The sequence below is a fragment of the Bufo gargarizans genome, chromosome 2 (assembly GCF_014858855.1).
Source record: "Bufo gargarizans isolate SCDJY-AF-19 chromosome 2, ASM1485885v1, whole genome shotgun sequence".
NCBI classification, from domain to species: domain Eukaryota; kingdom Metazoa; phylum Chordata; class Amphibia; order Anura; family Bufonidae; genus Bufo; species Bufo gargarizans.
In genome coordinates, this window is record NC_058081.1 from 587156029 (window position 1) to 587181656 (window position 25628).

At 40.7% G+C, this 25628-nt stretch overlaps 1 protein-coding gene across 1 annotated transcript in view; it reads right to left on the reverse strand.

The window, feature by feature from the left end:
* Positions 1-25628, reverse strand: part of PLCH2 (phospholipase C eta 2) — a 730017-nt gene that overhangs the window by 213195 nt on the left and 491194 nt on the right. Inside the window, exons 4-5 of the mRNA XM_044281842.1 lie at positions 6581-6824; positions 4057-4186 (exon numbers count right to left, since the gene is read on the reverse strand). Coding sequence (XP_044137777.1) covers positions 4057-4186; positions 6581-6824 — 374 coding nt within the window. The remainder of the gene's footprint in view (positions 1-4056; positions 4187-6580; positions 6825-25628) is intronic.

The window sequence follows — 25628 nt, forward strand, 5'->3', positions numbered from 1 at the left end:
CACAGAATTTGGCGCAGATCTGTTTTTTTTTCAGAACTTCTGTCATTATTAACCGCAGGAAAAAAAAAAAAGCTATTGTGCTGAGCATGGAATATGTGTTTTTGTCTTATAAGCAGAAGACATTTCAGCAAATGGGATTTACCATCTATAGGCACCACATAACCACCCATTTATAATCAAAGGTCTCAGTTTTTTTTAATCTGTGTCACATCAAATTGTGTGGAAATTTTTGAAAAAACTTTGCTTATCAGGTTGGATTTTTTTTGCAGAGGTCACAAAGTTATGAGCAACTTTGTTTTCTGGTAGAAGTAACTAGAGTCAACTCCGCAATTTTATTGACTTGTCGGTGACCATATGTCATTGTATAGCCCTAGCTTATGAGCGTGGAGAGACAATCATTCAACTCTAAGATTTGTCTTCAACTTTGAATAGGCATTGTTGGCGTGGTTAAAATTGGTTAAGATTTTAATTTCACAGAAACATAATAGTAAGAGGAGCCATTTCAATATAGATCTCAGATCAGGTTCATAAAAGTTGGTGGTCAGGACACACGCTCATGAAGGTCAGCATGCTCATGAAGACAAAGATGGGATAGTAAGGTGGGACAATTGTAACTTGGTCACTCAGTGACTCACATGGCCCACTGGCCTTAGTAGTGGTGGTCTTTTTCAACATGAGATATGTTAAAAGAAAGTAGATGGAACATATTTTTAGAGTCCAAGGTCCTTAAGGATCTGCCTTCTATTCATAAGAGAAGCAATGACACTGTCTTGGGTCTGTCAGATGGCGAATCCAAATGGTGTCCATTGGACGTCAGTCTATCAGTGGGGTCTGTTTTTCTTTTATCAAGGTTTGACAGCAAGAATAGTGCTTCATGCTTTGCTATTCATGTCATAAGCATTCAAAAGCCTGATGGTATGTCCAGTGATTTCAGCTGTGATCATGTGACTGCCCTAATGGAAGTAGGCTCTTCCTCTGAGGTCCAAACCGAATGTGCTCCTCCTATTCTGCTGCAAGTATATTATGAAACTAAACAGGAAAAAACAGGAGCACCTCCTGTCAAGACCTCAATGGAAGAGCCCGCAGCCGCATATGTCCGCCGGTTGTGCATGGCATTGCAAGACCTAAGCCCTGCTCACTTCAATGGAGAGGTGGAGTTCACTGCCCTCACTCTGTATCTAAATACCCTGGCCCAAGTGGTAGTTGGCAATCCCCTCCTGGCTGGCAACAAACACCTGGGGCACGTGCCCCATTTGTCCAATCTTAGCTACCCCCCTGCATCAATGTAGTTGAACTGCAATACCAGAGGCAACTCACAGACAGGTGTGGCACTCTTACTCGAAGAAAGCAGCCATGTTCGGCTAATCCCTTCCAAACCCTTTTATATCAATATATAAGAATTTTTTGTTCTCCAAAAATTCGAAAAAGGTTTCATTGTTTAAACTACAAGACAGCAATCTATTCCAATGTCAGGTATATCCATATACATCAAATATTAGAGCCCTCGTCTGATAGGTCAGATATTGTCAGCTGCTTCAGAACGCCAGGAGACACCTGCCAAGAAAATCACGTCTGTTGTAGACATTATTAATAAGGGCTTCATACTTTCCTAATCAAAATCAAATATTTATTCTCCCAAACTTTTACACCAGATCCTTTCTTGCTAATTAGTAGCTGGGGATTTACTTTGCATCTCTGTGTTACCTGCAGTGCTAAATACTAACTTTCAGAATTAATTAAAAATGGGGAAATAGCAACTATACACCAAGGTTATTAAGTGGATGTCACTTTACCTACATCCTAGTGGCAGTAATTTACTTACAGAGGAGAACAGAGCACTAAAGATAAGACCTGACAGGATGTAATGTTTAAGACCAAATGTACTGAGACTTGTCTCGGGTTGTACCGCTGGCTCCCTCCAGGCCAGTAGGGTACTACCAATAATGTCCGACCACGTGACTGCTACAGGGCCCAAAGCTGAACTCATACTTCTCTTCCCGACATAAAAACACTGCGTTGTCATGCAGCCATCACTTTGGGGGGCTCAGTGCAAAGAGATTTGTACAGCTTCCATTGCAGTCAATGTTAACTATATAAATTCCTATACACTCAGCTCCCTCTAGTGGTGGCTGCAGGCAGACAGTTTTGCAATATACAGGTCCTTCTCAAAAAATTAGCATATTGTGATAAAGTTCATTATTTTCTGTAATGTACTGATAAACATTAGACTTTCATACATTTTAGATTCATTACACACCAACTGAAGTAGTTCAAGCCTTTTATTGTTTTAATATTGATGATTTTGGCATACAGCTCATGAAAACCCAAAATTCCTATCTCAAAAAATTAGCATATCATGAAAAGGTTCTCTAAACGAGCTATTAACCTAATCATCTGAATCAACTAATTAACTCTAAACACCTGCAAAAGATTCCTGAGGCTTTTAAAAACTCCCAGCCTGGTTCATTACTCAAAATCGCAATCATGGGTAAGACTGCCGACCTGACTGCTGTCCAGAAGGCCATCATTGACACCCTCAAGCAAGAGGGTAAGACACAGAAAGAAATTTCTGAACGAATAGGCTGTTCCCAGAGTGCTGTATCAAGGCACCTCAGTGGGAAGTCTGTGGGAAGGAAAAAGTGTGGCAGAAAACACTGCACAACGAGAAGAGGTGACTGGACCCTGAGGAAGATTGTGGAGAAGGACCGATTCCAGACCTTGGGGGACCTGCGGAAGCAGTGGACTGAGTCTGGAGTAGAAACATCCAGAGCCACCGTGTACAGGCGTGTGCAGGAAATGGGCTACAGGTGCCGCATTCCCCAGGTCAAGCCACTTTTGAACCAGAAACAGCGGCAGAAGCGCCTGACCTGGGCTACAGAGAAGCAGCACTGGACTGTTGCTCAGTAGTCCAAAGTACTTTTTTCGGATGAAAGCAAATTTTGCATGTCATTCGGAAATCAAGGTGCCAGAGTCTGGAGGAAGACTGGGGAGAGGGAAATGCCAAAATGCCTGAAGTCCAGTGTCAAGTACCCACAGTCAGTGATGGTCTGGGGTGCCATGTCAGCTGCTGGTGTTGGTCCACTGTGTTTTATCAAGGGCAGGGTCAATGCAGCTAGCTATCAGGAGATTTTGGAGCACTTCATGCTTCTATCTGCTGAAAAGCTTTATGGAGATGAAGATTTCATTTTTCAGCACGACCTGGCACCTGCTCACAGTGCCAAAACCACTGGTAAATGGTTTACTGACCATGGTATTACTGTGCTCAATTGGCCTGCCAACTCTCCTGACCTGAACCCCATAGAGAACCTGTGGGATATTGGGAAGAGAAAGTGGAGAGACGCAAGACCCAACACTCTGGATGAGCTTAAGGCCGCTATCGAAGCATCCTGGGCCTCCATAACACCTCAGCAGTGCCACAGGCTGATTGCCTCCATGCCACGCCGCATTGAAGCAGTCATTTCTGCAAAAGGATTCCCGACCAAGTATTGAGTGCATAACTGAACATAATTATTTGAAGGTTGACTTTTTTTGTATTAACACTTTTCTTTTATTGGTCGGATGAAATATGCTACTTTTTTGAGATAGGAAATTTGGGTTTTCATGAGCTGTATGCCAAAATCATCAATATTAAAACAATAAAAGGCTTGAACTACTTCAGTTGGTGTGTAATGAATCTAAAATATATGAAAGTCTAATGTTTATCAGTACACTACAGAAAATAATGAACTTTATCACAATATGCTAATTTTTTTTAGAAGGACCAGATTTTTTTTTAGAAGGACAGTGATTTAGAGCTGCATAGGGAAGATTTATTGGTGTAGTAATGCCAGGTATCAGGTGTAAATACAATGAGAAATATGGTATGGTGGTCAGAACAAGCACCATATTTTTAAAGCACCACCACATCTCATGTATAGTCCACATCTCATGTATAGTCCACATATCAGGATTAGAACAAACTAATTATTAATGTAGGTGGTATAATTAGGGATATTTATTTTCTTGATAAGGCAGAAATAATACATCATGGCCATCACTAGTCACATTGTAACTTACCTTGAACATTTGCTTTACTTTCTGGCGAGGCAGGTTGACATTTAGTTTGTGCATTAGTTGCAGAACCTCATTTATACTCAGGCTTCCATCTCCATTCTTATCTGCTTCATCAAAAGTCTGCTTCAACCATATTTGTCAGGAGTTAAGGAGAGAAACCCCACATCACCTAAAGTTAATGCTTTACAGGATATAACTACTCTATGGTAGTCAGATCTCAATTATAGTGCCCTAAGGCATTGTCTCCAGGTATACTGAACCCATAAAAGCAATAATCTGCCAGCAACATCTATGGCTGTGAGTAAGGGATCATTAAAGTGAAAACAACCGTCTCTACTCCCACTGGAGAGCAGTAAGAATCTGTAACAACTCCGCTGGTGTTAAACATTGAAAAAGAGATCTTACCCAGATCTGCTGGTCTCCTGTACCATAGATAGACGGGGGCTGGTTTCCCACAAGGGACCGAAAAGGGACAGTCACTTTTCTTATCAAGCTCTAATTTTAGACTGGTTTCTCTAAAGAGCTGAACGTGGGCCTCCTTATCTGGAGCTTCACCCTTTATCAGAAGGAAGCTCTGCACTATGCATTAATAAAGAGGTCTATGTACCAATGCATTTCAACAGAAGTACTGTATATTCCCTATTCAACAGGGAAATATTGAAAGTCATATAATTAGTATGGGGCTAAATAACGGTGTTACATCTAACGATGGATGATTGGCCCGTCCTAGGGTTCCACCCAGCCTTATATGTATTGGCATGCATGTGCTTTTCAAAAGCTTTCATTTAATATTAACTTTTATAGTTTCACCTTACTTTGGTTCTACAATACTGCCCCCCCCCCCTCTGACCACAGTATTTTGTAAGGGCTCATCATCATAAAGTTATCCCAGACATGACTAACATCTTTGCCAACATTTGTCTTGGCCCAACTATTTTAATGCAGATATTTCCAGAATGGTAACTTGAAGTTCCTGGATGCCAATACAAAACCTTCAAGAGGATCCTTATCCACCATTATCTGTTTTAAATACTTGAGTCTTCTTCAGTAGCAGTCCATTGGGCCTGCTCATAACCCGGGCCCCAGGTGCTAGTACCACCTCTGTAGGCTATGCTTGGCTATTCTTACATTTACTATGGCTATAAGGAACTTCAATATCAGGTAACAAGTCTTAGGATGGCCATACATATTAGATAAATGTTGGCCGACCATTCAATGTGTATGAGGCTTCCTGACTACCTTTGAAATGACAGATGTCAGGGTAGATAAGAATTGGGATTTTGTTCTCAGGGAAATATCTAGCTGCTAAAAGGAATCTGACAGCAAATTTTCCCCCTCTCCTTGTTAAGGACCATGCTTGGTTGGCCCTAGCAGCCACGTGTAGGGAAGGATGAGGAAAGCTTTCGGCTGCACAAGCGTTCGACTGATAGCTATCTAAATTATATAGCCAGCCTTAGGGCCCTATAACACTGACCGACATTCCCGTAATGCAAGCGCCGATGAATGACAACACGTCCATCAGGACTCACTCGCACAGGCCTGATTACACAGGCCGATGCAAACTGAATCTGGGAGGAACAAGAGTTCCTATGAACGCTCATTCCCGATAATTTGCCCCAAAATCATGCAGCTTAATTGGTCCCTTACATCTCTCTGGCAGAAGATAAAAACAGGTCCTATTCTCTATAGTAATTGTATTAGTAATCATTAGACTTGTGTTTTGTGCATTATTTATGTAGAGTTAGTGCAGCTCTTAGGATTCTTGTCTCTTTTAGTTATTGGCTTAAGGCAACATCATTTTCTGGCAGCATTTCCTATAAGAGACTGTAAATCATCAATACATTTTCCCAGATAACAAAAGAGCATTGGAAATACTACAGCCAATACGTCAGAATCATAGCCTAGAAATGAAGACTTCCCGGCAATGCCTTGTCTGCACATCTTGCTACACAAGTTTGATTCTGTATTATTGAGCAAGTTCGGCTAAGACCATTATAGAAGTTGGGAACGGATGTCTTTTGTGTGGTTGTGATTTCATTAGGTTGTGCTAGATATAAAAGTCTAAACTAAGATGGCAACTATCAAACAATGTCAGTCTTGTATCATCAAGGTCTAAGAGACATCTTCCAGTTGAAACCTATACTAACTAACTAACCTATGTAACTACGTATACATAACACATGTATACTGAACATACAGTAACTGGTGCCCTCCTTTTCTTCGATGCTGCCTCCGTTCAGATCCCCTGTCTCTTATTGCCTTTTGCATTACAGAGCCATAGACATTTCATGTATCGCAGCATGGTGCCTCAGAGAGGCACAGTATTCTCCTATTGAAGAATTACAGAATATATACAGAAGTATATTTAAAAAATTTATGTTTGCTAAAAGAAAACGAAAAATCACACAGACCATTGGATAGGTGTTTGAAGGTCAGGCGACATGAGCGATATTGGCTCCGTCATTAACATATGCTTGAACTATAACATCCAGCTCCAACATTAGAACCAGTTTGCAGAAAAGGATATTGGTCCCGGGTTCTTTGACGCTTAGAAAGGCTATCTTCATCACTGATACCTGCCATCAGGTACTTTAGACCAGTTATCCACGTCCGAGCTTCTTCACCACATGAGGACACCAAATCCAGAGACTCCATGTGATCCCCATAGTAGATACTGAAGCAACAGTTGGGGTCAAAGCTGCCATCAGCATAGCGCTGGAAGATCTCCGACTGCTTCCCCTCACAGACCTCTTGGATGGTATCAATTGATACTGAAACAGAAAAATATATATATTAGGGTGTTTAATTTTTCCAAAGATGTGATTTTCAAATGACTTTACGCTCAGAGTCTCAGTGATGTAAAAGATATATATGCCAAATTTTAAGAAGATTGGATAATATTTAGGGGTTGCACATATTGATCACTTTTATTACTACTCTCACTCCTGTACCTAGGAGGTTGGTCTAAAAACTACTTCAGTTTCAGGATCCCAGGGGCTCTGCATCAAGCAAGGTGGATGGAAAAGGCAATATATGCACTTAAAATTGTCCTCTTCACTAAACAGTTAAATATTCCTCAAAGAGAATTGAAAGGAATGAAACGGGTTGCACATTTTGTTAGCCTCATATATTTTTGCTTTTTGCACGAGGCAATTGTAAGTCGATGGGCTCCAAAGAATGATTTGGATATGCTACAGTTTCTGAGCACTTACCCAGATGCAGACGTTAAAAAAGTGCTCTCACAGTTGCTAAGAGACACCTTTGATATCTGTCAGAAACAAACATAGAATTGGCTTTTTTGGATGAACGCATTACTCAGGCTGTTATGGAAAATAGGACTAAAAATTTAGAAACCATTCTGCAAAGAAAAAGGAAATGAAACGATTAGAGGGTAAAAACCTAGTTTTTGAAGGAAAAGACCCGAGCCATTTCGTTACTAATAAAACCAAGATGTTCTTTGAATTGTTTGGGATCCACAACGTGACAGAATATTGCACTGATTCTCTAAGAAGCCATGTGAACGCTCGTAAGGTGGTCAATGATACAGCAGAAAGAGGAATTGCTCTGATAAAAAAAGTTTAACAAATTGGTCAGGGACGAACAACAAAAGCAATTCTTGTTGGGGGTATACAGATATAATGGTTGGCACTATCCACCTGGGACTACATGAATCAGTATGACCATATAGAAATATATATATAAAATAATAAGGTTATTCAAACACACTTGGTACTATTATACTGTGAGCAATTGTCTTTTCAGTATTCCAAAGCTATTATATACTCCTAGGTATGGTATTCTCTTGTTACTTGTATAGCACCAAAAAATAGTAATATTTCCTTGGATGGTCCTGTTGTATATCACAGTTATAAATCAGTCCTCCATTAATACCTCAGGGATTCCCAGTCAATTTGTGCATTTAAATGTTCTTATATAATAATTGATCTTTCTCAATTTTCCACAGGACACTCTATAACATGGTATGTGCAAGCGAGTGGTCGTTATATTGACTGTTAGCACATTACCACTTGTAGATTCTGCGCTGTAATGTTCACAGCTCCTTTGTCTATGTCAGTCGAGTTAGAGTGGCGTCCCACGTGATCGGGCGGTACTTAATACGCCAGATCCTAGAGCGGGTTAAGTGGTTGTGTTCACGAATAGGCGAGATCTCCATTGATGAGTTATAAGCACATCTACCATGTATTCAGCTATGATTTTGATTTTAGATATAGAGTGAATAGCTCTTTTTATTCCATGCCAAATGTCATAAGTCACCAAACGCCTTTCGGAGATAAAGTTCTCCTTCCTCAGTGATAAACAACAATGGCAAATTTTGGACTTTATAATGGGAGTCCATTAGCACCAAGGCGAGATTTTAGTAACTATTTGGTTGTCTCAAAAAAGTGATCTGGATCACGTATGAAAGGAGTATGCAAAATTTTTTGTGACATAAGCATGAAATATTCTCATACCATTATAACAAGCCATTATCAATAATCAGAACTATATACATTGATCTGTTGTGTTTGTGTCTGCTGTAGTTCTCTATCTGCTGGTAATACTTGTGGGTGTTTCTCTGTAAATGTGTTATTTCCTTGTTGTCCCTCGAGTCATGGTGTCATTGTCTGAGATTGTATTTGTGACTCCGTATCTGTGTCCATAAATAATTGTCCTCTAATGGTGGTGTGTTTCTTTGTCTGGTTCTGTGGTGACGTAGTGTTTGGTCTAAAGAATTCTGCGAGTTTAAAGGGCTTCTGTCACCCCACTAAAGTCTTTTTTTTTTTTTTTGGGCTAGTTAAATTCCTTATACTGCGATATATGAAAATATAATGGTGTTACTTACTTTCCTTCAGCAGTTTCTTATAAAAACGAACTTTTATAATATGTAAATTAGGTCTCTACCAGCAAGTAGGGAGTCTACTTGCTGGTAGCTGCCGCAAAAAACCACCCCCTCATCGTGTTGATCGACAGGGCCAGCTGCCATCTCCTCCTCCGGCCGGCCGAGTCAGCATTTCAAAAATCGCCCGCCTGTGTTCATTCGGCGCAGGCGCTCTCAGATGAGGAGACTCGTCTCCTCAGAACTCCCTCAGTGCGCCTGCGCAGATGACGTCTTCTCTTTCGGTGATGTCATCGGCGCAGGCGCACTGATGGAGTTCTAAGGAGGCGAGCCTCCTCATCTCAGAGCGCCTGCGCCGAATGAACACAGGCGTGCGATTTTTTAAATGCTGACAGGGCTGGCCGGAGGAGGAGATCGCAGCTGGCCCTGTCAATCAACACAACAAGGGGGCGTTTTTTTGCAGCGGCTACCAGCAAGTAGACACCCTACTTGCTGGTAAAGACCTAATTTACATATTATAAAAGTTCGTTTTTATAAAAAACTGCTGAAGGAAAGTAAGTAACACCATTATATTTTCATATATCGCAGTATAAGGAATTTAACTAGCCCCAAAAAATAAAAATGACTTTAGTGGGGCGACAGAAGCCCTTTAAAGCTTCAAATCGATTATTAGTCTGAATATTATATTGACTATGTTGTCCGCAGTGATACTTTTTGGGGGTTTTTAAACTATAATTTTTCGTATTTTTTTAAAATATTTTTGGTACCTCTCCCTGTCAGTTCCCCCATATGGCGATTTTGCCTTCCCAACTGAATGTTTAGTTTCTTTGTCTTGTTAATTATCTCTTTTTCCAACATACTTCAACCTTTACAGATTCTATCCTCCCATTTTTTTTGAATACCTTATCCTGTGGGAGAGAGTCAATGGTTTCTCTAATTTTAGTAATCGGACTCACTAATATCTTCAAAAATTTGTTGTCTCCTTATTATAATCTGCATTAAAATAAGGAAATGGCTCTTTTAAAAAAAAGACATATATATATATATATATCCCATTGGTTTTTAAATTCCTCACTAATAAGATCGTGAGCAGGGTCTTTGTTTATCAATAGTCCCTTTGGTACACTATCGATTTCAAGGTATTGGGACAAGGATTTAATTTCCCAACGTTGTCGTAATTGTTTATAAACTAAACGTTCTAAATCTCTAAAGAGATCATCAGTGGATTTTGGTGGATTATCATATACTATACACATTTGTCCCTGATCAAACGAGTATTATTCAATGCGTTTACATTCATCTTCCCTGCAGTTCCAAAGGTCCACTATTCAGTGGCTCAAAACTCCACTCAGACAGAGAATGGGTGCTCAAGAAGATACGGAGAGGAAAACACAAAAGAAGTCCACAAAGACAACACAGAATACATTCTTAGATTCAAGTAGTATAGTGAATCTTAGTCAAGTCACACTATCAGAATCTCAAATTTCACTTTTAAATAAAAGGTTGCCCCTACCACAACCTTTGATAAATTTTCCACTTATGTTTAGATTGAAAAATTTGTGAGAAAACTATGCTTTAAAAAATATCGGATGAAAAACCCTATGTTGTCCACTGTCTCAATAGAGGATACTGAACATAAATATACACATACTAATTGAAAAGAATATAATTGGATAATGGATACTATTGACGTAAATTTATTATATAAAGTTATTGAACACATACAGGGTGTAGATGCCCTACACAGACAGTTAAGTAAAAATAACACATTAGGATCAAATTGACTTTCTTTTGGAAAGTGTGAATTTTATACTTACCCCATAATTGTTTATTTAAGGATTTAGATTACTACCTTCAAAGGAAGGGCACTGCTATGGGTACCAGATTCGCCCCTAGTTATGCCAATCTCTTTATGGCTCAGTGGAAACAGGATTACATCTGTCCCAGACTGGGGGTGGATCTGGTACTCTGGCAACGTTATATAGATGACATTTTTTTCCATTTGGCGCAGTCCTGAACAGGAATTACACTATTTTTTGCAGGAAATCATTCATGAGAGAAATTTACAGTTCACAACTACAGTAAGTCCCAAGTTGATTTTCTCGACTTAATCAAAATTGAAAACCAAAGATTGAAGTGTCACACTTACCATAAACCAGTAACGAAGAAAGGTTTTATTTTATTATCTAGTTGTCATCTACATAGATGGCTTGTTAATGTCCCTACAGGTCAATTTAGAAGAATTAAACGTAACTGTACAGATGATACCCAGTTTGTGCTGGAAGCGACTACATTGACAGCAGTTTATTGAAAAAGATTACCCATTAGAAACAGTGGGAGGTGTTGTTTCACAAGGTTAAATCTATGGATAGAACAGATTTTTTTAGAGAGAAAAAAGAAAGAAAGAAGAAACATAAAACAATCCTAGAATTATATTACAGTTTCATATACAATATAAAAAAATAGAAAAAATTATAAATAAGCATAGGCACCATCTTTTAAAGGGCAAAATTATTGGAACTTCATTGTCAACCAAACCATTAATCACTTACTCTAGAGCCCCAAATTTAGGTGCAAAAATTGCTCCTACGGTGCGAAATAAGACAACAACAACTAAAGATAATTGGTTAACCCTAAAGGGATTTTATCGATGTGGCAGCTGCAATAACTACAGGGTCACTAAATTCCCCAAAAGGACTTTAGCGCCACACAAAATGGATACCATTTTGAAATTAGAGAACATTTATCTTGTATGTCATCTGGAGTAATATATCTATTACAATGTACATGTAACAAACTGTATATAGGCAGGACGAAACAAACCTTAATAAAACGTATAGCTGAACATATTATGGATCTCAAAAAGGGTTATGAACGGCATTCTGTGTCAAAACACTTTAAAAGAGGCCCACAATCAAGATCCTAGTCAGCTGTACTTTGTGGCCTTGAAAAAGGTTAAAAAAAAAAAAAAAAACTATGGAGAGGAGGTGACTATGTAGCCAAGATGTCTAGAGCAGAGTCTAAGAAAATATATGAATTTGGAACATTGATACCGTCAGGTTTGAATGCCGAAATTGAACTCTGAGTTCTTATGAATAGGGTTGGGCACTGATCAGGGATGAGCTATCGATGTGCGGGTTTCCAGTGCGTCGATTCCTCCTCCCTGGCCGGCCTCCTTCCCTTCTTTTCGTCTCTCAAACATTATTTTTGGAATTTACAACCTTTAGCTATATAAGAAAGCTGAAACAAAAGCTGAATAATGTTTTATTTATGTATTTTTGCAATATTTTGAATATAGAGTATGCATAACTTTGTCAGAGAAGTATCAATATATCTAATATACTTCCAAGTATACTTTGATTTGTGTATACTTCTAATGTATATAGTTCTGATTATTGATAATGGGGTATGAGAATATTTCATGCTTCTGTGACAGAAATTTTTGCATGCTCCTCTCATACATGATCCAGATGACTTTTTTGAGACAACCAAATAGTTACTAAAATCTCGCCTTGGTGCTAATGGACTCCCTCTATAAAGTCCAAAATTTCCCATTGTTGTTTAGGAGAACTTTATCTCCGAAACGCGTTTGGTGACTTATGGTGACATTTGGCATGGAATAAAAAGAGCTATTCACTTTATATCTAAAATCAAAAATCATAGCTGAATACATGGTAGATGTGCTTACAACGCATCAATGGAGATCTCGCCTATTCATGAACACAAGCACTTAACCCGCTCTTGGATCCGGCGTATTGAGTACAAAGATTACCGCCGATCACGTGGGACGCCACTCTAACTCGACTGACATAGACAACGGAGCTGTGAACATTACAGCGCAGAATCTACAAGCGGTAATGTACTAACAGTCAATATAACGACCGCTCGCTTGCACATACCATGTTATAGAATGTCCTGTGGAAAATTGAGAAAGATCAATTATTATATAAGAACATTTAAATGCACCAACGGACTGGGAATCCCTGAGGTTTTAATGGAGGACTGATTTATAACTGTGATATACAACAGGACCATCCAAGGAAATATTGCTATTTTTTGGTGCTATACAAGTGAAAAGAAAATACCATACCTAGGAGTATTATAATAGCTTCGGAATACTGAATAGACAATTGATCGCAGTATAATAGTACCAAGTGTGTTTGAATAACCTCAATGCATTTTTGCCATTTATTTTGTTTTTATCTTTTTTATTATATAAAACAATTTATATTTTTATATACATATATATATATATATATATATATATATATATATATACACACACATACATACACACATACATATACATATATATATATATATATACACACACAAACACACACACACACTACTATATGGTCATTTGACTGATTCATGCAGTCCCAGGTGGAGAGTGCCAACCATTATATCAGTATATTTATTTCCAACTGATATTTTGGCGAGTCTCTTGGTTTTGAGCACCCATTCCCTGTCTGAGTGGAGTTTTGAGCCACTGAATAGTAGTTTATTCTTGTTGAGGGTAGTGGAGCATCACAGAAAAGTAGTCACCAAACTAAAAAAAAGAAGGGATTGCATAGTTCAAAGTGGATTAATATAACATGTTTTGCCCATCATACTACCTATTAATCTTAGTGTCTAGTTTTAATATTTTAAGTTTGTGATTTCTAGTTTTCCCAATAAAAGTAATTAACATTTTAAAATCTTATTTTTTGCCTACTTTTACAAAATTGATCAAAGTGTGCAACCTCTAAATATTATCCATTCTTCTTGAAATTGGGCATATATATCTTTTACATCACCTAGACTAAGGGCATAAGCTAAGTCTGCAAAAATATAACATTTTTTCCCCCCCCCCATTACAAAAGGACTTACACACATGAAATTCTTATTGGTTATCAAGTTAACATGTCTAGCCAGCAAAGAAACCTGATCTGTAAGACTAGAAGCATACATGTCTGAAATATGTGCAAGTCATGAACAATGATGTGGTGTAAGGGCTCGACCACATGTAATGGATAAGATGCAGATTTCCTGTCTGGATATGTGAACTTATGATCTGCAGTGGATTGCCAGGGCTGTGAATGCGATTTGTAGAATTTTGGTCATGGAAATGTCACAGATTTTCCCCATTGATTTATATCTTTATTCAGCATTAGTGTTGAGCGAACTTGTGGTTTCAAGTTCGGTGTACAAGGTAAAGTATCAGGTTATCTTCAAATTCTGTTATGGATTCCGCTACCACGGACTATAAGTTATGGTCCATGTTAGCGGAACCCATAATAAAATTCTTAGATAACTCGAACATTGCACACCAAACTTAAAACCACAAGTTCGCTCAACACTATTAAGCATTATTACAATTCAGGTTGAAACTCTGAAGCGCAAAAAAAAAAATCTGCAGCATTCTTCACATTAATTAAATAAGAAAACCTGCACCAAAAGCCACACAATCTGATGCTGATTTATTTATGAACTGCAGAATTAATGTAGAAAGAAATCCACAGTCATGTGTGGAAAGAACCTAAACAGTAGTGCACAAATCCATGGTACTGGGGAGTTCAGTGACATTTAGAGTTACATGGTCCCGATGCTAAATGTGCAGAAGTAGACACAGAAAACAGAGGGCCCTAGTACAGGAACAGTGGATGGGCCCCTTGATCTCATCATTGAGTGCCCCTTAAAAGGGGTTATCCCTTGACTAATGTAAAAAATTAAAATCAGACATTATATAGTACATGACCACCTATTTCTAACAAAGCTAGAACCAGCCCTGTACCTCACACAGATCCAGAGATCTCCCCATTCATTGCTCTGCTACATTTATATCAAGCTGACAGCTCAAGGGGAGTGTCTTTTCTGCTGTAGGTAAGGAGGCGTATCCATGCTCTCCCTATCACAGCTCAGGAGGTGTGTCCATTCTCTCCCTATCACAGCTCAGGAGGTGTGTCCATGCTCTCCCTATCACAGCTCAGGAGGTGGTTGAAGGATGGAACTGAGCATGTGCTGCCATCTCACTGAGAAGGACAAAGTAAGGAAAAAAACACAGCAGGTGGCGCTATACAGATAGATTTCAGTTAAGAACCCAGTGGCTATACATAACTTTTAATTATATGCAATTACAAAAGTATTCAGATCCAGGTGCTGGTTTGAAAACTGTAGAGATATATATATTTCTGCAGTTATATATAATATTTTTTTTTTATTTTTTTTAAATGGGACAACCCTTTTAGCTCTCTCCCACAATCCACCTTAGCTGCAAGTTGCAACACACGTGGCACAGCCAAAGATCCCAGAGCTGCCTGTATTACTGTTCATGTCTTGAAAGCAATCTTGGCTTTTGTGATCTGCACTGCCAGCAGCACTGCATTGCAATTTATGCATTGCCATTTAAAACGATGAGCAATGTTATCATCTAGCCCTAGCCTGACTCTCTCCAACAATTCACCAGAGAGTCACCAGTCACTTAGGTGTAACCTAGGTAGATAGTAGGGTTTACATGTGACAGTGAGCTCAATTTCCTATTGGGCCCCTGGTCAACATTAAAGTTGGGTGTCCCATCTGCACGTATGCCTAGGGTATATGGCCATCATAGATTAGGCTTTCCATCTGGGATACCACCTATGAGCCAGAGCAAAGTACAAGTCTAACATGCAGTAGCCTTGGTGGAGTCTGGAGGTCCATGCATTACATGGATGGACAATTGTCTAAATCATCGCCATGCAATACTACATTTTTTCTGCAATGGCTCCTGTATGGCTGGTAGGTATGCTACATACTGTAGTCAATATGTGGGGACATACATGTGCACAAAGAAGTGCAAAATAATGAAAACGGGGTCTGAGTCTTGCCCATGCAACTATTCCCAGTTAGAAGAATGAACCACGGTCCTCAGTGAGCTTTAAGCAGACTTTTATGAGTTGTACCCTCTAATTTAATAGCTGTCGAAAAAATGCACATCACCCTTCCTTCACTCGGCTTATCAAATAATAAAAGGACAACTCAGGAGTAAATCTTGCCTCGAACTAAGACACAAGAACAGTATATGGGAAATAATTTCCAGTGATCTGTGATGGGAGAACACAAATCCAATATAGAGAGGAACAAAACAAAGTCTCCTCTCTCCCGCCATCAATCACTGTACCGGGGCGTACTGGCACCCAGTAGCAAGAACGGCTGCCTTCTTCTATACGATTTCATTACATCATTGTGAGAGCATTCATTTCTCATTACGGCCAGTAAAGCGGTTCAGAAGCACAGATATAAAGTGTTACTGCAGAAGTTGGTCAGGGAACCATGAAGTAATCTCCCCTACTAACACGCATAAAGAAATGTTTGGATAACTGGTCAGCCTGTTTATCTACGGTCATGGTGGCACACACCATTAGAAAGATATTCAGAGCTATGCTTGTAGGGGAGTGTAATTCCTACATAGCTCTTTATGTTGGCATATGGAGCCCCAGGCTTTGTACTATAAAGCCTCAGTCCTAGTCTTTTTTATGATCGGCCAGCAACTCAACCTGTAAGGCTGTCCCGTAGAGGGAGTTACAAATGTGGCAGCATTTGTTGTAATCACATGTCAGTCTGCCAAAATATGACATCTACTGCTAATGGCAGAATGTGATACAACAATATTTAAATTGCAACACGGAATTTGCAGTGTATTTGATTACCTGCAAGGAGTGTTTGGTATAATATGTAGGCTGTACCACAAAACAGATAAAAAATAGAATGCTTAAACATATATCAGATATTCCCCATTATAAAACCTGAAATGTATCTTCTGCAAGCCTGCATTTTGCCACTGTGCACAAGGGGGACACCAGTGGTGGATTATAATTCGGACGTTTGGGTCTGTAGCCCCGGGCCCAGCATCGCTGGGGGTCCCAACGCCGACCCAAATGCCCACAAACTATGGCGGGGCACGGGAGCGCATTAGTTCCCTGCCCCGCCGCTCATCACCGCCATAGGCTTGAAGCCTAGTAGGCCTGAGGCCTATGTGGTGGTAAAAGCCCGGAGCGGCATGCGTGATGACGTCACCTTTCTGGATACACAGGTAAGTATTAGCTTTTTTTGTTAGTTTTTTTGTGCATGTGCCAACTTTGGGGAGCAGAGGAGAACATCCTACTACAGGGACAGTGGGGGCAAATGTTTCCATGGGGCAAATTACTTAATGGATGGCAGTGTCGGGGAAAACTATTTAATGGATGGCAGTGTGGGGGGTTAATCCTTGATGGGGGCAGTGTGGGGGGTTATTCCTTGATGGGGCAGTGTGGGGGGTTATTCCTTGATGGGGCAGTGTGGGGGGTTATTCCTTGATGTGGCATTGAGGGGGGCTATTCCTTGATGGGGCATTGTGGGGGGCAAATTACTTTGTGGGGGCAAACTACTACATGGGGAATTACTATATGGGGCAGTGTGGAAGAAATTACTGTATGGAGCAGTGGGGGGAAATTACTGTATGGGGGCAGTGTGTGGGAAATTACTTTATGCATTCCCCATGTAGTAATAATTCTGGAGCATCTATCCTTATGACTCTATGTTGTACCCTTCCTTTATCCTTTCTACTAGAAGTTATGAATGAATTGCTAGCAGTCTGCAGTAAGGGTACAGAGGGGTGGTAACAAGTTGAGGGTGGGGGTTGTACCTGCACAGTCTGATAATGTCAGCGCTGATTGGATAGAGCGAGTCTGTGCAGGTACAACCCCCCCAACTTGTTACCCTTACTGCAGCCTGCTAGCAAGTCATTCATAACTTCTAATAGAAATACTGTAGGAATGGCAGAACAGAGTCATAAGAATAGGTGCTCCAGAATTGTTATTACATGGAAAGTGCATGTAGCTATTAAAACAGACATGTCAGGAGAAGGGACAGGTACAAATTAACTGGGCAATCTGTCATGCTTTGCAGTAAATACAAAAGTACAAAAACCCCTGATGGAGCTAAAAGTCAATCATGCAACCGTAACTGAGCCACAGCAAGGATGAATGAATGAGACTAACTGTAAGGGTGTCCCAAACTGGACAGATGTCATCTGCTTGTATTAGTTTCACAATCCTGTAAGTCAGTAAAGAAGTAGTGCTCCCCAAATGAGCTCATAGGAAGTACAGAACAACATGCTCAATGTTGGAGATGAGCGAATTGAATCTACTGACTTGGAATTCAGCCCGAATTTTCCCCAAAATTTGGATTCTAACGGATTCATTTTGCGGGAATGAGAGATATAAAGAAAGAGGTAGATAGAGAGACCCACATGTAATACTCACACTCTCTCGACCTGTAAGAGTACTTTTAATTCAGATACAATAGATTCACACCCAAATCTAATTCTTTAAAATAAAAAATAAAAATGAGCAAATCATACTGGAAACAAATTTCAAGAAATTTGTTCATCTCTAGGCCATGTGCACAAGACATTAGACAACAGGGTCTTTACGGTCACACCGGGACTATCTACAATTGGCAATGATTGCTGACCTACATTAAATGAGCAATAATTGATTTACCACTACAAAACAGTTTTTTTTTTAAAATACAGATTTAGGAAATGGTCTTAAAAAAATGTCTGCTGAACCCAGCAATGGTCATAAAATACTAACAAACAAAAACATATAGTCATTTACATATTTCACCTCCCGCCGCATCTAGGGCTGACCATCCCTCCCACTGCAGGCATGCCATTATCTTCTGGGCTGCAGTGATTGTTTGCTTGCATAAACCAGATCAGCAAGAAAGCACTGAAACCAGTGACTGGTTGTAGTGATCACATGGAGTATATGGGCACGTTATCGCTGCAGCCAAACAAAGCCAGGGGGTGAGGATCGGCACAGAAGCGGTGAGGAAATTGGCGAGTATACATTCTTTTATCATTTTATGACAGTTGGTAGAGATGAGCAAATTTTTCAAAAATGTAATTCAGACGATTCATCAAATTAAAAAAAAATATAATAATTTTGATTCAATCAGAATTAATTTGCCATGAAACGCATTACAAATCAGCTATTTCCCAGCAGCAGGGAGCGTGCATCTCGGTGTATATTACTGTGCATTGCAGAAACATGCATAGCTAGCCCGCTGTGGTAGTGACAGTTATTGTGCGTCAGTAAGACAGGCAGGTGACAGGCGTCACTCTCAGGGCTCATCTCATGCACACGACTATGTATTTTGCGGTCCACAAAACACAGATCCGCAAAAAAATACGCATGACGTTCGTGTGACATCCGTATTGCATCTTTTTTTTTTTTTTTGCAGATCCACCATTGTAACAATACCTATTCTTGACAAAATGGACAAGAATAGGGCATGTTCTATATTTTTTGCGGAACGGCCATGAGGATATACGGAAACTGAATGCACACGAGTCATTACAGTTTTTTTTGCGGACCAATTGAAGTGAATGGTTCCGAATATGAGCTGCAAAACCCCCCCACCCCGAAAAACTGAAACAGTCATGTGCATGAGTCCTAAGAGTGACGCTTTGGATGCTTCGATTCACTCAACACTAGTTGTTGGCTTTTCGGGGCATTTTTTATTATGTTAGAGAACCCCTTTAAGAAGAAAATGTTTGTTGCCCAAAGCACAGCTTTTGTTTGTAATACTGCTTTGGAAAAAATGAGAGCTGTTCTTTGATTGGTTGCTGGGGGCAGCGAAGAAAGTTTAAGAAATCTGCAGTTGTGACAGACTGCTTCTAGAGAATTGTTTATTCGTCACAATTGGGCCATTGTAAATCCTGGACCTGCTCAGCCATCGCTGCTGATTAACAAAGGTTCCTTTAGACAGGCCGTCTGCTCTCCAGCACATACACGCTCCTCACGCTCTGTAAGGCTTCATCCTCCTGTGTACAACGCTGTCAAGGCGAACAGACAAAGACAAACCAGTTGTACACACCGCAGCATGACCATGACAATACCAGAATAAAAGTACCAGGAGATGCATTACACTCAAATTGAACATGAACCCCTGGGAGGAAGCCAGAGGGGAAGAAAAACATGTCCACAGTATTGTAGTGACTGCGTCTTGTCAGAGAATAGCAACCTAACAGGGAGCTGCTCTTCTCCATCACACGAAATGTCAACATCGACATTGATAAACCGAGAAGACGCTGCGTCCTGGAGGACAAGGTTGGGGCAATTGTATTAACTTGTTTCAGAAGTTATGGCTACGACTGGCCCTTCGGTATCCTCATCTTTATCCTCTTATGTTGCATCGATCAGCCATCCAAAAAGATTTTACATATCAGACGCAGCGAGCCCGGGAGAGGGGAGCAGAGGCTGGGAGTGGTAGTTTTGGTCCTGAGGTTGGTAGTAGTACTCACAGTGACAATTTCTCTGTCTGCCTCTCCCTTGGGCTATGCAATGACTGTAGGGCACATCCTTTCTTCCCTTGAGGCACACTCTGGTCTTGGGGCTCCTGCCTGGTGGTGCCCTTGATAAGTGTTCTGGCAGGACACAAGGCAGGAGTGTGGAAGATGTGCCCTGCAGATGATGGAGTCAGTAACCAGTCCAGTTGGTATCAATAACTAAGTCTTTACTAAAGTGGAGGATAGGAGTAGTAGTTCAACAGTAGCAAGAAACAATTCCAAGTAGATCATTTCTTCCCCAAATATCAGCATATGTACAGCAGTAATAATGAGGGTTGTAGTATTCCTTTCTGTCTCTCTAAAGTCCACTTTGCAGAACCTTAAGCATGCAATCAGATTCCTTGCAAATGTTTCTGTAATTCCAGGGTGGAGGGGAACAAATTTGGCTGGCCAAACCAACTCAAAATGTGGAAAAGGGCATTAGCCATATTCCCTCTCACAGCAGAAAAATATCTCTGCAATAAACAAGCACAATACCTTGTTGACTTCAATGCATGACCTTGCTGATGTTGGGCCTTGTAACTTCTCTGAAGCACTTCTGGTGATAACGTAGCTTTCTCGGCTAGACTCTCACTCTACACTGACTAATCAGGGGCAGACTCAGGTCAATCTCCTACAACCTAATGGGGTGAGCCAAGGTTGTTAACCCTTGCTTGTCCATACAGTCCTACTGCACTGTGAATGTTTACATGGTGTGTTCAATAAAAACATGGTAACATTTAATTATTTGTGTGTTATTAGTTTAAGCAGACTGTGTGTCACCGCCACTTCTGTGAGAAGGTCTGACAGACATCCTTCTCTACCTATTGCATGATGTTCTTTGTTTTGGTTTCACTTTCTCATCTTATTTCCTGCCTCACTTTGCGGTTTATACTACTTCCTGGATTAAAGTGTTCACTACTGGAGACTTCTGCTGCTGCTTGTTCAGATAAGTCTTTTCATGTATTGTGTTTCCTTGCTGGCTTGATTCTAGGTGACCCTGACTCCCTCTGTATGAAGTGCAGGGAGCCGGTGGTCGTGTCCCCTCACTATTAGGGTTTTCAGGTGTCAAACAGTCTTAGGTACGGGGGCATACAATTGTCTACCTTTGAAACCCTTGTATGTGCTTAGCAGTCAGGGTGAGCTCTTAGGGTTTTATAGGGGTCACCTATATGCTCCTTAGTAGGGATGAGCGAACTCGAACTGTATAGTTCGGGTTCGTACCGAATTTTAGGGTGTCCGTGACACGGACCCGAACCCGGACATTTTCGTAAAAGTCCGGGTTCGGGTTCGGTGTTCGTCGCTTTCTTTGCGCTTTTGTGACGCTTTCTTGGCGCTTTTTGAAAGGCTGCAAAGCAGCCAATCAACAAGCGTCATACTACTTGCCCCAAGAGGCCATCACAGCCATGCCTACTATTGGCATGGCTGTGATTGGCCAGAGCACCATGTGACCCAGCCTCTATTTAAGCTGGAGTCATAGCGCCGCCCGTCACTCTGCTCTGATTAGCGTAGGGAGAGGTTGCGGCTGCGACAGTAGGGCGAGATTAGGCAGATTAACTCCTCCAAAGGACTTGAATAACTGATCGATCTGCAGCTGTGGATCATTGAGCTGCTGATCCTCAATTGCTCACTGTTTTTAGGCTGCCCAGACCGTTTGTCAGTCACATTTTTCTGGGGTGATCGGCGGCCATTTTGTGTCTTGTGGTGCGCCAGCACAAGCTGCGACCAAGTGCATTTAACCCTCAATGGTGTGGTTGTTTTTTGGCTAAAGCCTACATCAGGGTGAAGCTGTCACACCAAGTGCATTTAACCAGCAATAGTCTGTTCATTTTTTGGCCATATACAAAATCAGGGGCAAGCTGCGCCTGTCACCAAGTGCATTTAACCCTCAATGGTGTGGTTGTTTTTTGGCTAAAGCCTACATCAGGGTGAAGCTGTCACACCAAGTGCATTTAACCAGCAATAGTCTGTTCATTTTTTGGCCATATACTAAATCAGGGGCAAGCTGCGCCTGTCACCAAGTGCATTTAACCCTCAATGGTGTGGTTGTTTTTTGGCTAAAGCCTACATCAGGGTGAAGCTGTCACACCAAGTGCATTTAACCAGCAATAGTCTGTTTATTTTTTGGCCATATCCCAGTCTAATTCTGTCACTAAATCCATACCGGTCACCCAGCGCCTAAATACTAGGCCTCAAATTTATATCCCGCTAAATCTGTCCTTAGTGCTGTAGCTGGGCGAGTTATTTAGTGTCCGTTCAAGCACATTTCTTGTTCTGGGTTGAAATACAATTCCCAATTTATCAATTTCATAATTTAGTGGTTTCTGCTATATCAGAGCTATTTGAAATCTATCCCTAAAAGGGTATATAATATTCAAGGTGCACATTGGGTCATTCAGAATAACTTCACACACACCCGCTACTGTGTATTTCCAAGTCTAATTCTGGCACTAAACCCATACCTGTCACCCAGCGCCTAAATACTAGGCCTCAAATTTATATCCAGCTAAATCTGTCCCTAGTGCTGTAGCTGGGCAAGTTATTTAGTGTCCGTTCAAGCACATTTCTTGTTCTGGGTTGAAATACAATTCCCAATTTAGCAATTTCATAATTTAGTGGTTTCTGCTATATCAGAGCTATTTGAAATCTATCCCTAAAAGGGTATATAATATTCAAGGTGCACATTGGGTCATTCAGAATAACTTCACACACACCCGCTACTGTGTATTTCCAAGTCTAATTCTGGCACTAAACCCATACCTGTCACCCAGCGCCTAAATACTAGGCCTCAAATTTATATCCCGCTAAATCTGTCCTTAGTGCTGTAGCTGGGCGAGTTATTTAGTGTCCGTTCAAGCACATTTCTTGTTCTGGGTTGAAATACAATTCCCAATTTAGCAATTTCATAATTTAGTGGTTTCTGCTATATCAGAGCTATTTGAAATCTATCCCTAAAAGGGTATATAATATTCAAGGTGCACATTGGGTCATTCAGAATAACTTCACACACACCCGCTACTGTGTATTTCCAAGTCTAATTCTGGCACTAAACCCATACCTGTCACCCAGCGCCTAAATACTAGGCCTCAAATTTATATCCAGCTAAATCTGTCCCTAGTGCTGTAGCTGGGCGAGTTATTTAGTGTCCGTTCAAGCACATTTCTTGTTCTGGGTTGAAATACAATTCCCAATTTAGCAATTTCATAATTTAGTGGTTTCTGCTATATCAGAGCTATTTGAAATCTATCCCTAAAAGGGTATATAATATTCAAGGTGCACATTGGGTCATTCAGAATAACTTCACACACACCCGCTACTGTGTATTTCCAAGTCTAATTCTGGCACTAAACCCATACCTGTCACCCAGCGCCTAAATACTAGGCCTCAAATTTATATCCCGCTAAATCTGTCCCTAGTGCTGTAGCTGGGCGAGTTATTTAGTGTCCGTTCAAGCACATTTCTTGTTCTGGGTTGAAATACAATTCCCAATTTAGCAATTTCATAATTTAGTGGTTTCTGCTATATCAGAGCTATTTGAAATCTATCCCTAAAAGGGTATATAATATTCAAGGTGCACATTGGGTCATTCAGAATAACTTCACACACACCCGCTACTGTGTATTTCCAAGTCTAATTCTGGCACTAAACCCATACCTGTCACCCAGCGCCTAAATACTAGGCCTCAAATTTATATCCCGCTAAATCTGTCCCTAGTGCTGTAGCTGGGCGAGTTATTTAGTGTCCGTTCAAGCACATTTCTTGTTCTGGGTTGAAATACAATTCCCAATTTAGCAATTTCATAATTTAGTGGTTTCTGCTATATCAGAGCTATTTGAAATCTATCCCTAAAAGGGTATATAATATTCAAGGTGCACATTGGGTCATTCAGAATAACTTCACACACACCCGCTACTGTGTATTTCCAAGTCTAATTCTGGCACTAAACCCATACCTGTCACCCAGCGCCTAAATACTAGGCCTCAAATTTATATCCAGCTAAATCTGTCCCTAGTGCTGTAGCTGGGCGAGTTATTTAGTGTCCGTTCAAGCACATTTCTTGTTCTGGGTTGAAATACAATTCCCAATTTAGCAATTTCATAATTTAGTGGTTTCTGCTATATCAGAGCTATTTGAAATCTATCCCTAAAAGGGTATATAATATTCAAGGTGCACATTGGGTCATTCAGAATAACTTCACACACACCCGCTACTGTGTATTTCCAAGTCTAATTCTGGCACTAAACCCATACCTGTCACCCAGCGCCTAAATACTAGGCCTCAAATTTATATCCCGCTAAATCTGTCCCTAGTGCTGTAGCTGGGCGAGTTATTTAGTGTCCGTTCAAGCACATTTCTTGTTCTGGGTTGAAATACAATTCCCAATTTAGCAATTTCATAATTTAGTGGTTTCTGCTATATCAGAGCTATTTGAAATCTATCCCTAAAAGGGTATATAATATTCAAGGTGCACATAGGGTCATTCAGAATAACTTCACACACCCGCTACTGTGCATTTCCAAATCTAATTCTGTCACTAAACCCATACCTGTCACCCAGCGCCTAAATACTAGGCCTCAAATTTATATCCCGCTAAATCTCTCGTTACCGCTGTCCTGTTGTGGCTGGGAAAGTTATTTAGTGTCCGTCAAAGCACATTTTTTGTTCTGGGTTGAAATACAATTCCCAATTTAGCAATTTCATAATTTAGTCGTTTCTGCTATATCAGAGCTATTTGAAATCTATCCCTAAAAGGGTAGATCATATTGAAGGTGCACATAGGGTCATTCAGAATAACTTCACACACACGCTTCTGTGCATTTCCAAGTCTAATTCTGTCACTAAATCCATACCGGTCACCCAGCGCCTAAATACTAGGCCTCAAATTTATATCCCGCTGAATTTGAATACAATACATTGGGCCAAATAATATATTTGTTGTTGTGGTGAACCATAACAATGAGAAAAACATCTAGTAAGGGACGCGGACGTGGACATGGTCGTGGTGGTGTTAGTGGACCCTCTGGTGCTGGGAGAGGACGTGGCCGTTCTGCCACATCCACACGTCCTAGTGTACCAACTACCTCAGGTCCCAGTAGCCGCCAGAATTTACAGCGATATATGGTGGGGCCCAATGCCGTTCTAAGGATGGTAAGGCCTGAGCAGGTACAGGCATTAGTCAATTGGGTGGCCGACAGTGGATCCAGCACGTTCACATTATCTCCCACCCAGTCTTCTGCAGAAAGCGCACAGATGGCGCCTGAAAACCAACCCCATCAGTCTTTCACATCACCCCCATGCATACCAGGGAAACTGTCTCAGCCTCAAGTTATGCAGCAGTCTCTTATGCTGTTTGAAGACTCCGCTGGCAGGGTTTCCCAAGGGCATCCACCTAGCCCTTCCCCA